This window comes from Jatropha curcas, chromosome 1 (assembly GCF_041381405.1).
Source record: "Jatropha curcas cultivar XTBG-Jc1 chromosome 1, XTBG_Jcur_1.0, whole genome shotgun sequence".
NCBI classification, from domain to species: domain Eukaryota; kingdom Viridiplantae; phylum Streptophyta; class Magnoliopsida; order Malpighiales; family Euphorbiaceae; genus Jatropha; species Jatropha curcas.
Window position 1 is genome coordinate 859,034 of NC_143151.1, and position 14,992 is coordinate 874,025.

The 14,992-nt window shown below is 30.0% G+C and overlaps 1 protein-coding gene across 2 annotated transcripts; it reads right to left on the bottom strand.

The window, feature by feature from the left end:
* Positions 1–1,008: 1,008 nt before the first annotated feature.
* On the bottom strand, positions 1,009–8,141 carry LOC105629297 (transcription factor bHLH128). 2 transcript variants are annotated; one of them, XM_037635609.2, is made up of 6 exons: positions 7,537–8,141; positions 5,107–5,432; positions 4,423–4,554; positions 2,624–2,689; positions 1,871–1,939; positions 1,009–1,341 (listed from the first exon to the last, which is right to left on the bottom strand). In XM_037635609.2, the coding sequence occupies exons 1-6, from the start codon at positions 7,961–7,963 to the stop codon at positions 1,285–1,287; spliced, it is 1,077 nt and encodes a 358-aa protein (XP_037491537.1). In that variant the 5' UTR covers positions 7,964–8,141; the 3' UTR covers positions 1,009–1,284. The 2 variants fall into 2 exon arrangements, with proteins under 2 accessions (XP_037491537.1, XP_012066251.1); XM_012210861.4 differs by having other exon boundaries at positions 5,107–5,429; positions 7,537–8,130.
* Positions 8,142–14,992: the final 6,851 nt, after the last annotated feature.

Genomic DNA, 14,992 nt, shown 5'->3' on the forward strand with positions numbered 1-14,992 from the left:
AAGGTTATTTTTAACGGGTGTGCACCCATTAAGCTATAACGAATGACTCCAATTAATATGGAGAAGTATACCTTTTAAGATAAAATATTAAAAACTAACTCAACTTATAGAGTAAACTTAATTTAATTTTACATTTTTACATTAATTATATTGATATATAGAATTATAGTTTAGAAGTTGATGTAGAGAAAGAGTTAGGTAATTTTATGTTTGTATTGTATTTCTTCGCTAAATATATGTTTTTTTTTTATTAAATTGAGACAATGATTATTAACAATAAATACATGGGATGTAATATTGCTTATATATATAATATTTTTGATTATTTTACATATAAAAAATAGTCGAGAATGCTTGAATTAAAAATCTTTTACTCTCTGCATTTTTATACCATGTTAGTTCTTCTTATCTTTCATCGGTTATTACTATGATTGCATGTGATTAATGGGGCACGTAAGTAGACTATTAAAATTAAGCCATTTATTCTTCGGTTCTATTCATCATGTGTTTCGTGAAACTAATTTTGCGGCTAATCATTTGGCTAAGTTGGAGCATGCCATCACTTTTTCTTTATTCATTTGAAAAGCTAGTCCTAATCCCTTGTCTTTGATTCTTTCGACCGATGTTTTTAACATTAGCTTTTTGAAATAGATTTCTACTATTTGTTTTCCTCTTCTTTTGCCACCAAAAAAAAAAAAAAAAAAAGTTAAAGCCATTTAGCAAACAAGTTTGCTTCTTACATTATTGATCAAATTTTGAATAGTTGAGGTAAATATTTTGATAATACTTTTTTCTTAGAACCAAGAGGTAATAACCACTTTTCATACGTGAAAGGTAAAAAAGTTTTTATCCTTTCAGTAATGTAAGTTAAAGATTGAATTTGTGTTCTCACCTTACAGGGATTGAAAATTGCTTATCTTCTAAAACAACAATATCCTTTTATAGTATTTATAATATGTACAGCAATACCAAACAATAAAAAAGGAAAAGAAACCCAATGCATGAGTATATAGAATTTCAAAAGCCATATAAAATTTAAAAAACCAAATCATCCTCAGAATGATCACAAACTACTCAAAAGAAGACAATGAATGCCACTTTACACATCTTTTCTGATGTTTTACAAATTACCAATACTTGTTTTACTTCACTATATACAATTAGAGTTTCTACTCTTCTACCTTCGCATTATTGAGTTAAACTTGGTACAACAACAAAGTTAGCCTTACCTCAGGCCCTTTGCCTTCAAAAACTTGTTTCATGAAAACTAAGTTAGCCAAAATGTCATGCGTTAGGTCTGCATCCACCACATGTACAATGTTCCAATTCTTTTTGTAGTTTCTGCAAGACATAATCAGAGGGAAGATTAGAGAAAGACCAGCGATATAACAATATGAATTTATCCAATGTGAGTTTATCCATATACAATGGCCCAATGCGGGTCCACCCACACGAGAACTTCCTTCCCTCATGTAGATTTGGGTCCTAGAATCTGATACCATGTTAAGAATTTGGGCCCTAGGAGCAAATTAATTAAATGAGTTGGCTTTGCCTTTCATACAAAATGATCCAAGCGATTTTGATTGGTTCACCCTCCTCTTTATATGTCATTTACTCCATATATATTTATCTAATATGTATTTTGATTCGGCATTTTTTTTATTATTATAAGATTGAATATGTAATTCCAATTTGTATAAGGTTTAACCATGAGATTCTATATAAATATATCTGTAACACTCACATATGTCCACGGATATAGGCACACTAGTCAAACCATGTAAAATTCTTGTGTTAATTTTTCTTTCTTTTCTAGTCTGTGTGTGTTTGTGTTCATTAGTGTTTTTCAATAACAGGAAAATTCACACACCTGAACTTCAGTTTGAAGGCCTTTGATGTGCTGAACTGCCAAATCCAACATGTCTGCATAGCTCGTTTGCTGCAGGAACAAGTTCAAATATAATCATCTGCAATTTCTTAAAGATATCATTTTGGAACCAGCAAGCTTAGATACTACTACATTTTGGAATTGCAAAGCTGGGATATATGTATGTTTTATGTGACTGTCCTGTCTTCAGTTAAAAATTATGGGCTCTCAAATATTTAGACATACTCCGTTCATTCTGTTAAATTTAACAGTTTTTTACTTTGCATGACAATTAAGAAAATGATTGAATCACCTCAATTCTTGAAAAGTAAGGGTCATTTGCTTAAGTACCCTTTAATGCTCATTTATTTGAGACAAAGTTGAAGCTATAATAAAATAACTAAGACTACCTTGATTTTCCAAAAGTGTCGTCTAAATAGAATAAAAAAAAAGTTAAAGACGGCCAAATTTAATAGAACAGAGGAAATAATGAATATACACTTTAAACAAAATGATTTATTTAGTGAAGATGATTGTTTCATACAGTAAAATGCATATTTAATTAGAGGTTTATTCTCCAAAAAGAAAAAATTGATCAACACCTCAAACATGCTTGTATGCAAAATAGGTATACAGATTAAAAGTCAGTAGTGGCATAGATGCATCATGTCCCTACCAATCCCAATGAAGGAATTTCGTGATAATTTTTAATTTCATACTGCACATTCTACATATAACAGATTACACCATCAGTACCTTATCCATGTTAGGAACAAGATCTTGTAGTTTCTTCAACCTCCCACTTATTCTGGTTCTTCTCTCCTGTATATTAACATAAAACGTTATCTCAATTCATATAAATTAGCACCCTCATATGTAAATAAATATTTGTCCATAGAAGTGTATATATGAGTAAATATATAAATAAATAAATGCACATGTGTTCTACAAATAGTTCCGAGTTTGTTACATTCCCTCTATGAAGCATCAATTATCCTTGCCCAAGAAAAAATTAAAAAATGAAAAAGAAAAGAGCAGATAAGGACATTAAGCTTATTATTTTAGTCCAATACCTATCACTAACATCTTATCACCGTAGTGTCAGAACAATGGTTTGTCAAATAACATATGCACTTAAAGAAGAAGAAAGGAAAAAACATCAAAAATCCTCTTCTGCACTCTGCACTTATATATATATATATATATAAAAGGAAGATTTCTGTAAAATTCTACATAGTGCAATTGGTAGAGTAACTCGATTATGAAATGAATGAACAAATGGTACTTCCCAGTTTAGCTTCTTTTGAAGGTGCTACGTAAATTTCCACTCTCAAGCTAACAATCTTCACAATTTTTGTCTACTGCACATCAAATTTTAACAATCCATCTTCTTGGTATTGACGCAGACAAATTGCCTCAGTGCACTGTAGTGAAGATCTTAAATTTGTATTTTATAGTAAGACCATAAAATACAAAAGGGCCTATAGATTTCTCATTATAAGATTGCCCTTTGATGTGACATGCCATGTTCCATTAACAACTACAACATAATCATTTCAAGCAAGTCGAGTCTGATACAATCCATTTGGAAACTCCAGTTAGGATGACTAGTTGACTATCCCACTATTCTCCACCTTGTTCTTTCAATCACCGTGTCAAATTTCTTTTCTGCCTCACATCCTGCCTATGGTGCTCTTCTAATTCTCATACAGACTCTTTTGATATCTCAGGTACTTCACCCACTCCCCATTAGTTATCTTCATTTAACCCAATATGAGCTCTCAATAATATAACATCCTGGGGCTTGCATTCAAAAGAACCTGTAATAACTGTGGTACTAATCTAATTAGAAACTAATAGGAAAGTTTGAGGTTGAAGAAGCATGCGCCTCAGACAAATTACCTTGATTTTGAACCAAGAAAACACTTCAATAGACCAATACATGATACTTGAAGAAGTACACATTAGTAGACAAATATGTGATATTACTCCAATAATAAATAAGTGAGGAGGACGAGAAGAAGAAGGAAATGCAAGCACTGTGTGTAAAATCAGTATTCTATTGAGCCTGTTGCGTTGTAGAAACTGCATACTTCAACTATTACATTAAGTCCGATGGTCCCCTATCTAATGTAATAAACAATAGAGTTGACAGATCACACAGTAACCAACTATTACATTATATCGTGCAGTACTATTGTGTGGCGAATGTTCCAGATTGGTTTATGCATTAATTGGCTCAAAGAGTTGCATGCTTCCAGCAGACTATAAATACAGAATGCTAACCATTTGAAATTGAGACAATAGTAAATGAATCAAAGTAGTAATGAAAAATGTGTTTTCAGATGTTAGAAAAGTAGATATGACAAAATTTCTTTTATGTTAAATAAAATTTATAAAACATTTTCATGAAATAAAATCAAGATAGGAATGTGTTAGCAAGTTTCAAACAAAGTATGTTTTTGAATCTCATCAAAGTTCGGATTCAATTTTCCAAGAAAACATCTCATCTACAAAATGAATTAGAATGGAGGAGGTTGGTGGATTTTACTAACCCTTTCAGCAATGCTTCGTGGGTGGGTGGCACAGCCACGCTTGGCACGAATTTTGCAAGGCACGGAGTCCTCAGGAATATTTAATAGCTTCTCCACAGTCCCCATCTCAAGACTTGTCTGTGGCAAACTAAACTGAATGACAAATGAGTCATCTGTCAGCTGTCTGCTCGATATAATACTGGTACATTTGCTGTAAATGTCAATCTAAGGTTGCATTTTCTTTTCTGAAAAGATGAATGAAAAAAATTTCAGGCTGCTCTTGATGCACCATTATTTTTGTTCCAAGTTTTAGGGATTTGATCCAGGATCATTATATGTGAAACACGCACAGGTAGGAGCTAATTACGAGAAAGTAAAATTTGAAAGAGGGAAGAGGGAAGGAGTATTAAATCAATTCTAAATATAGCTTAAAAAAATGATAGAAAATGGATTTGCACCAGTTGTTTGAAATGGAATGAAACAATGTCTGAAAATGGAATATATATATATATATATATATATATATATAAAATTTCCCTAAGCTCATTCATATATCTGCTAATTTCATAAAAAAAATAAGGTGGGTGGAAGGAAGAGAAGTATATTTTTATATTTTTTAGATTCAGATACTGTAGAACATTAGAAGTTATATACTCTTCCTTGAGTTTCCAGATACATAAAGGTTCTCAAAAAAAGTTCTGGTACCTGAGTTTCTAAGCCGTTGAGGCAGTTAAAAATGTCTCCGTCAATGTTCTTCACTCGCTTGCTTGGTGGTCCAGAAAATGCAATGGAATTGGTACTGTCCCAGGACCCAATCCCAAAGCTTGAAGAGGGATAAGAATGGTGAGAATTCTGGTGGCCATTGTTAGAGCCGATGCCTTCAATAACATCCTCACTAACTTCAGATATCTGAGAAAGAGAATCTTGTCTAGTGAAGCTCAATTGGGACTTCAATCTTGATACTGTGTGGCCACCATTTGTGCCATTATGGGAGCTATATCCTCCAGACCCTGGTGTAATTGAAAAACCTGCTATTTGAATTGGCAAAAGCAGAAAAAATTCAACACCTCAAAGGCTAAAACATCTGAGACAGCACAACTCATCTAAAGTGTTATGCAAATGCGACAAATGACAATAAGGGACATTGGAGTGAAAAGATGGCCCCTATTGTGTTTTCTGGATGGCAAAAGTTCACTTCAGATTCAGAATTTGCACTGCAAGTAATATTCTTAATTTTAAGACCAGTTCCTTATATTTGCATCGTCTTGTTAGCTTTAGTAAAGACATCTATTTATTGGTATAATTTATACTACAGTTTTTTTTTGGCTGGTGAGAAATTTCTACTAGATGATAGTAATATATGCAAGCTCAATTCTTTACGTAAAAATTCATTTTACAATAGGCTATAACCATATTTCTTTATTAACAAATAACAAAAAAAGCAAACATTTTGAGATTCATTCTAACCTCTCAAGTTGAAATCTTGCACATAGAACTCTTTCCTTGTAGAAAAAGAATAAGAATTTCATTAATTGCAAAGCCAAATGACATCTATTACAATAAATTACATCTCCTACATCTAGAATGAACGTGAATTCCACTTCTTGAAGTACCAATAATGCACACTTTTGCATTAGCTCAAGAAACATAGCATTCTCGCCAATGATAACCATAGATGGCAATACATCTTTCTCATTGGTTAAACAAACAAAGCTCAAGAATATTATTATTATTATTAACACTGAAGAAAATGATCCGATTAGTGGATTAGGTATCCATCTACAGGTCATTCATAACTAAACCACTAAAAAAGGTGAAATGTCAAGATCTTTCTTATTAATTTATTCTATAAATAATAAAATAAGTTACATATGTATATCATTAAATATCCTCAATGGACAACAAATAATTCTCTATACACATCAGATCTAAGAGAATATATATATATATATATATATATATATAGTTTACATTTGCATATTGTACCGCCCATTTTTTAAAAATTTAGAAAAAGTTCTAACATAATGCACCAAGTCTCTCTTCCAATTATTAAACAGGTGTAAATAGAAACCCTTGCCGATAAAATAAATAAATAAATAAAAACACAACCTCTTCTAGCTGTTAGTAAGACAGTCCATGTGACTGACTAGTGACAAGTCACTACAGTAATATTTTTAAAACTCATAAATCCAGAATCACTCCTACTCCTCTACTAATGGGTAATTTTGTCTTGTTCGGCATTTATTTTCGTCAACCCAACTCCACGAGAAAAACCACGGGAAGGCCAACAATACAACAAATACCAGCAAAGCAAACCTCGCATTCCAACGTCAAAAAGTTGTAAAACAAATGTATATCACACAAAATAAAAAAATAAAATAAGACTTAACTGCACCAAACCAATAAAAAAAAATTTTGTTTTACAAAATTATTACTGCTTTATTCTGTTACTATTTATGATCAGTTTGATGTACAGGTGAGCCCGTATATAGCTATAGTAAAAAAAAATTAAAAAAAAAAAAGAGATGCATACGTAAGCCACAAATTGAAATTTAACCAATTTGAAATAAACCGGTTTCTACATTTTTAGGAACTGAAACCGGTTTGGTTCGCAACAGTTGCCAAGCCAAGCTACAAGTCTACAACACGTTAAACAAACAAGTATGGTCATGTCATTTGACCAAAAATATCAATATATTTGTGAATAAAGAAGCAACCAATTCTAGCCGGGCTCGAATGGAAAATTACAGAATGGTACCCAAAACATAATATAGTATGTATAAATAAATGGAAAATGCAATCCGCCTAACTTGAAGTCATTTAGCAGTAAAGTAACTATAATTAAATTCAACCCACACGTACAAATAAAGATTTTGACCATTATTATGTAAATCAAAATTTTAATAATCTCAAAATTAAAAATTAAGATCCCAACCAAAGATTATTAAAATTGGTTAATTAGCGATTAAAAATTAAAAAAGTTGCGCACTAAGATATAACTTTAACGATAAATGCATATTACCGAAGATTCGAAGTTACCATACTCGCATTACAACAGGACATCCATTCAACGGGCATAACCGTCATTTCATTAACAGATACTATCATTTTAGAAAAAAGAAGAAGAAAACGCACCGTTTTCGGCTGCCATATGGGATAGAAAGCCAGCAGGTGAGCTCTTCTGCCTAACCAAAGATCCATTAATCTCGTTAAACCCATACGATCTCTGTAATCCACCTCCACCTCCGCCACCGCCAGTTTTAGGATCATTAGACGAGTTGACTTGACAAGTTGACTCGGATGTGAGCGAGGACGAGTCACCGGAGAAGTACTGATGATGACTGACTAATGAAGGAGAAGGTGATCCTAAGTTGGAGAATTCACGGTCAGGTCCAATAACAGAATCAACCGCTCTGGTTAAAAACGAACCTGGAGCCGAACCGTACCTGGTTAGACCGGTTTGAACCGTTCGTTTTTGCTGTGAGGAAGAGGAGGTGGATGGCGGTGGATACATAGCGGTGGCGGTGTGTTTTTCAGGTTTGGGCCAATGGTTCTGAGCCATTAGTCGTTCGGATTTAGAGAGAGAAAAAGAAAGGAAAGGTGGCTTGAAGAGAGAAAGAGAAAGTACGAATAAGAATGGTGCCAGATGAGGAAAAGTCCAAAGATTAATTGTAACACTAACATCACCCGGAGGTGATCTTGTTTTTGGTAACCAACGTGTTGTTGCTAAATGACAAGTAACTTTTTGAACATGTGCGGCCTCCTTTTTCTATTTCTTTTTTTTTTATTCGACAAGTTGTGCTATGATCTATTGGTTTGATGGTTTTCTTTCACTTTCGAGTTTCGAACTTTTTGTATTTTATTTTATGATTCCCTTCAATCTTTATTGGAAAATAAGCTCCAATTTCGAGATTCTACTTTAGAGATTCTACTGTATGCTTTCAGAAGGAGGAAGGGCAGTAGAATCTGATATACTGCACGTGAGATTGAAGGGTTAATTCTAATTAAAATGGATCAAGATGATGATTATTGAGTTTAATGGATAAAGACTAGTTAAAACTTTAATATCCTTCCTCTGTTTTATAAAAAAAAAAAAGGAATTAATATCTTAGGGTTAAGGAAAGAAAAAAGAGAGTGTGACGGCTATCTCAAACTCCGTAAAACTCCATGTTAAGAAACTTCGTGTAAAGAAACTCCGTGTAAAAAAACTCCGTGAAAAGAAACTCCTATAGCTGTTGATAATTCTCTGACTATTAATAGAAAACTTATGAACAAAAGACCAGAGTGAAAAAACATAGATCTGCTGTTACGGTGAGAATCGAATTTCCGCAACGAGGTAATCCATAACATAAATCTACTGTTATGGATCAAGGTACGCTTCCGATTATTGAATATTCCCGTCAAACAAATTCTATAAACAATAGATATATGCTACATTAAAAATTATTCAACAGATTCCACCCTCAAGGTTTTTTTTTTTCTAAGGAAATATATGGAAATTAAAGTTTTTAATTTAATTAATTATTTTTAAATTATTTCACATGAGCTTACCCTAAAAAACTTAGGCACTATGACTAATCCAAATAGGATAGATTCTTGTTCTGACCCAACAAACTTGATTGGTGAAAATTGGACAAACAATTTATTCATCCACTAAAATAATTCCCTTTCTATGAAATGTAATATTTAGATTTGATCGGTCGGTGCTTTCCAATGGGGAAAGCCACATTCTTAGTGGTGGGTATTTGATTTTCTTAATTACAATTTATCATCTGAAAATTAAAATAAAAATAATACTAATTAAATAGTTAATCTGACAGTTCAAAAAAATAAAAAAATGGTTAAACTGAAATTAAGAATCTTAATCAATTTGTCCTTTCTTACAAGGTTAAGTGGGTTTTGGCAAGTTTGGTAAGATCTAAATCCAATGCATTCGTCATCCAAATTATGACATGTATCCATAAATATCTCTCACACACAAGTTTGATTCACTCGTCAAGTGATTATTATTATTATTATTATTATTATTATTATTATTATTATTATGAAAAACCATTTTTTATCCTAAGGAATTATTTACTTCATCTTATTAATACTTTATTACACTTTTAACTTTTTTTTCATATAATAATAATATAAATTTGTCTATTTTAGCTGAATTAACAAACTATTTACCTATATATAAATTTTGTCTAAATGAAAAAATTTTACTTTATAATTGTTTCAATAAAATATATAATTTATTAGATATAAAAATAAAATTACTCTCTCCAAAATTAAAAATGAAATCATATTTTACTTCTTAATCATTAATCAATTAGCTCTTAATATTAAAATCGAAATCATACACAACCATTCAGAATCTAAAAATGATTCAGTAAACTATATAACTTATTTAATAAAAAAGACAAAATTACCCTTTCTGCATAAACTATATAACTATCACTTGTGTGAATTCAGGCCATCCAAATGTTTGGTTAACCACATACACAATTAACACTTAATTGTAAAATATTTTAAGGTTTAGATACTCGATTTAAAAAAAAAACATTCCTATAACAAATTAGAAAATTCTAAAGGGTTGACACACAAAATTCATTTGAAAGGCGTGCTCTAATTAGTATTTTTACTAGTGTGAGAATGAAATGTCTTAAATTTAAATTCTCTCATCCATAAAAATTTTCACTAGTTTATGAGTTAATGAAAAACTATTCATGTTGTGTAGTCTATCGGGTGATTCGGTCCATCGGGGACCTCACCTAGCAAAATTCATTAGAAAGGTCATTGAAAAGGCTCAAGCATATAGCCGAACCAAGCCCATCTGCAAAAGGCCACTTGTGATATTATGATATATAGATTGCCCGTCCAAGTTCATACTGTAGCGGCCTAACAAGAGATGGGCTGAGTTTTTTATTAAGCAGTTTGGGTCTTGGGTTAAAAGAAATAAAGATCTAATTTTAAGTTAATCGTAATTCGTGAGGTCCACTAACTTTTTCACATCTCCAAAAATCGTGAAAATCATTTCAAAAAGAGAAAAAAAAAAAAAAATTTCAGGTGCTTCAGTTATAGCAAAACTAATATATAAGTTTTTCTATTTTTAAAAACTAAGTATTATGTCCTTAAATTATAATGAAATTAACACATAGATCCATCTGTCTTAAAAGTTCGTCAATTTAAAATTAAAGATGTAGACCCATCACTACTTTTCGAAGCACAAAGGAAAATACTTTTCCGTCCCAAACTATGGACTAATTTTCATTCATTAGATCCACAAGATAAGTCTAAAATTTCAATTGAAAGAATAATAAGTTGGAAAAAGGAAAACTTTAGGTTAATCCATACATATTTCTAAAGTTGGTTGGCAGAACCCATTTTGCATATGCATGCATTCTTCCAAAGAAGATCCTAATTCTTACAAGTTGCCTATAAATTAAAAACAACAAGGTCAGGAGAAAATGCAATAGAAAGTAACACTTCCGTAATATATATATATTTTTTATACTTACACGAGGTATCCAGGTCCGTATTCATTTTAACGGTCTTCAAATCTGATTAATCGTTGCTCGCTTTTAGAGACAAACGAGCTGATCCGGAGAGAGTTTATATTGCGGAAGATTTAACCCATTAACCTAAAGTTCATAACATATTTATGTTTTGTACTTTAATTTGTTCCATAGTTTGCTGCCAGATTTTGACTATTTTGACATTCTAAATCATTATTTAGCAACATTCGGACAAGAAGGCAATACTGGGGTGAACCAGAAAAGTTTGGGTAGAACCGGATCTAAATGTTAGCTAGATAAGCGTCCTGTAGTAAGATGAGTAGTTATGAATCCTGTAGACACCGCTTTAAAGTTCTAAAAAAAGTAAAATCTTACCATTAAATTTTATTACTTGCATTGGGTTTTTTTCCAATTCATATAAAAAATATGGGCGGCTATATTAATATATATTACCTACATCCTTGAATTTATAGTTCTTTAATTTTGAGCTTATACCCTTATTTAATTAAGTTTAAATTTTATTATTATAGAAAATATCTCAAGTAATTTCATCACTTATCCTTTTACGCTACTCGCGTTATAAATATCATTTAATCATTTAATTAATATAATCTATTATTACATAATAATTCATATATCATGAGATCAATCACGTTCATCTAATATTTTCTACAAGGATAAAGAAAATGATTTTGATATTCTTCTGTAATGCGACATTAATTTGATCATAAGTGTAGTAATATATCAATTATCTTGATGGTTATCAAACGTTGTATTTAGTCTCGTTAAAGTTACATAACTTCAATTCATCATTTTTTTAATAATTGAAATTTTGATTTTTTTTTTTCATGGGAATGTACCTAACTAATTGTTTTTTTTTTAAAAAGAACAAAAAGAAGAGATTCAACATGTATTCTAAAACGACATTGACTGAGTCATAAGTGTAATGATAAATAAATTCCAATGATGGTTGACGAACATTGTATTTAGTTTCATTACTTTCGTTAAGATTATGTAAATTTTTCATTTTTAGTAATTAAATTTAATTTCCATTCTAATGGAAAGTTACCTAACTCGAATATATCTATCTAAATAAAATAAATATGAGACTGTATTTTTTGAAAAAATGACGCACTGACGCACTATATTAAATAAATAATTCAAATAAGTTAATAATCATTGATAATAAATCCTAAAAAATATATATAATATATAGTTCTTTATTTCAACATCACTATAGTTAAATTCTCAAAATTAGTATTATTATTAAAAATCATAGCATATTTGGTTTATATCAAAAGCTTTATAGCATACCTATGCTCTCATTGAAATAGAAAATACAAATCATTACAATTAATTAGAGGTTATTATTCTATTAATAATGATGCATAGCAAAGTAGACAGCAGTCTTAATTAGCTGCGCAAAATGCCAACACGTGACAAAGGGGATGTTTGCAAAGAAAAAAAAAAAGTGTTAATGATACTTAAAAGTATTAACCAAATATAAGAAGAAGACTAAGTACAAGGGTTTGATGTGTTTCTTGCCCTACCCACCTAATTTTTTTTTTTTAAGTTTAGGCACAGTTAATAAACAGCTTTTTGAGCTAGCTTTTAGCGTTTTGATCAAGTTCAAACTTTAAGTTAAAAGGTTAAAATTCTATCTCTGTTAATTACAACGTTCCATGACATATATGATTTTTAGAGATTAAATAAGCTTTTTACGAAATGTTAAATACTCTAATATTTAACATTTAACTTTTGGTTATTAAATTTCTTTGGCAATCATATCCATTGTTTTTCCTTTTGAACTTAGAATGTATTCGGCAATAGTTTTTTGAGTAGTAAAACGCTAAATGCTATTTTTTATAGTATTTGGTAATATAGTATTTGAACTAACTTTAGAGTTTAAGATAGCGTTTTATAAAAACTTAATTAATATAATGTTTAGCTTTTAGTATTTCATGAAAAACTACTCGAATATCTAATAGTTAAACACTACTAAAACAGTAAACAGCTATCAAAATAATTAAATTTGCCGAATAGACTCTTAGTTAATTAAACAACTAATGTCATTTCTTGTTATTTTAGGTTAAACAGCTAATTAAATAGTTATTTTTATCGAATATTTCTAATTTAAACCGCTATATAAACGGCTATCAACAAAATCCAATAGCTAACAACTAACAGACAATAGAACTACTAACAGCTATTATATCAATAAATAGCTACTAAATAACTAATCTCGTCGAACAGACCTTTAGCAATAGAAAACGACGAACTTATATATATTTCTTTTTCATGAGACAGACCTTCCCTTTATGCCATAATTTGCTTAGACTTTACGAGGCAACACTAAAAGGAGAATAATTACAATAATAAGAAAAAATGATGGGTTTTTATGCTTTAATCAAAACCCTAATGATGCATTTTCTACTTCTTAATTAAAGAATTAGGGTTATGGCTGCATGCCCTCTCCACCATGCAGTATTTTAAACATTGCACATTTACTCACTTGTAGCTTTGCAATTGGAATAAATTTAAGTGGGTTCTTTTGGTTTGATTCGAAATTAATAATATTTAATTTGCAATTGCACAACAATATATTGCATATGATTTCATGTGCAAAAGGACACAAACAAATTATGAGTCAACAAATTCATATATTATTTTTTATTTCATTGCCCACGATGACTTTTTCTTTTTTCAATTAATATATAATTTTGCTTCTAGATATTGATAATACTCAACTATAATTAAAATCTCAATTAAGTTTATGTTTATTATAAAACTATTAATTAATTTTTACCAAAAGCTTTATTTGGTAATTCTATTTATAAATATTTAAAGTTAATGAATAACTAATATTATTATAAAAATTAATTAATAGTTTTATTATACAATACATTAATGTTTATATTTATATAATCAAATTTTTTTTTTGGTGAACTTACATTTAAAATAGTAACTATAATTAGAATTTTATAAATAATCAGCATTTATCAGCTAACAGTATTAATCACTTGCTATTAATTATAAACAACCTCACAAATAATTAAATTAAACAGTAATCATCTTACCAAAAAATAAAAAAAAATTACATAGTCACCACATATGGATGTAGAATTAAGGGTTTTATTTATAATTAATGGTTTTATTTCTGAAATCATATTATCAAATTAATTAGTGGATGTGGAACTATTGATGCACACCGTTAAAAATAAACATTATATTATATATAATAATAATCTCACGCTAGCGAATTATGTGTGATTTGATTGGTTTTCTCAATTATGTGAGAAAGTAGAACGTCTTAAGTTCGAGTCCTTTTGACCACAAGTATTGTCACTAATTTGGTGAGTCCAGAGAAAGACTAGAATGTTTGTTAATTTTCGATTCATGTTGAGAAAACATTTGCATGAATCCGAGTTGGAGAGTAAGATAAATTGGTTAATTTTCGGTCCATGTGAAAAGGTCATTTGCATGAATCTGATGTGGAGAGTAAGATTACATCTATCCGTTAGTCAATCCTGAGGATCGGACACTATCCTCGTATATATATAAAAAATAACAATAATCTATGCTAAATGACAGTAAGTCACGGTCTATAATACTACAATTTTGCTTAACAAAGCATGAAAAAAGTCCGCGACATAATGGACGCTCAAATCAACATAAAAGCTTTTTTTTTTTTTTTTTAATTACTATTTATTTATTATTTTTTTTTAATCAAAAGCATTCTTAAACTAAATTTAATTTTTCTCCCAACAGAGACTTTTTATTCTTCATTTATAAAGATTAAATATTTGATTATTTATTTATTTATTTAAGAGACCGAGTCTTTTTTCTCTGTGTAATGCCATTGATTTTATTATTTATTTATTCAATTAATTTAATAGTGATTAATTAAATTAATAGGAATTGATGGACGGAAACTAATTAATTAAGAAAGTAACATGACATAGCTATAATAATAATCTCTATCTGCCTATGTTGATTTATGATTGTTTGACCATATGAAATTAATGCAGCCACTACTTAAACAGTGCTTGTTTTGATTATTAATTAATTAATTAATCATACTTGAATTA

What these genes read in the sequence shown, in the direction of transcription:
- LOC105629297 (XM_037635609.2), bottom strand. Translation starts at nt 7,963, where the DNA reads ATGGCTCAGAACCATTGGCCCAAACCTGAAAAACACACCGCCACCGCT. An exon ending in TCAACGGCTTAGAAACTCAG is followed by an intron (nt 4,555 to 5,106) that starts GTACCAGAACTT and finishes TTTGTCATTCAG; the next exon opens with TTTAGTTTGCCACAGACAAG. An exon ending in CACGAAGCATTGCTGAAAGG is followed by an intron (nt 2,690 to 4,422) that starts GTTAGTAAAATC and finishes GTTAATATACAG; the next exon opens with GAGAGAAGAACCAGAATAAG.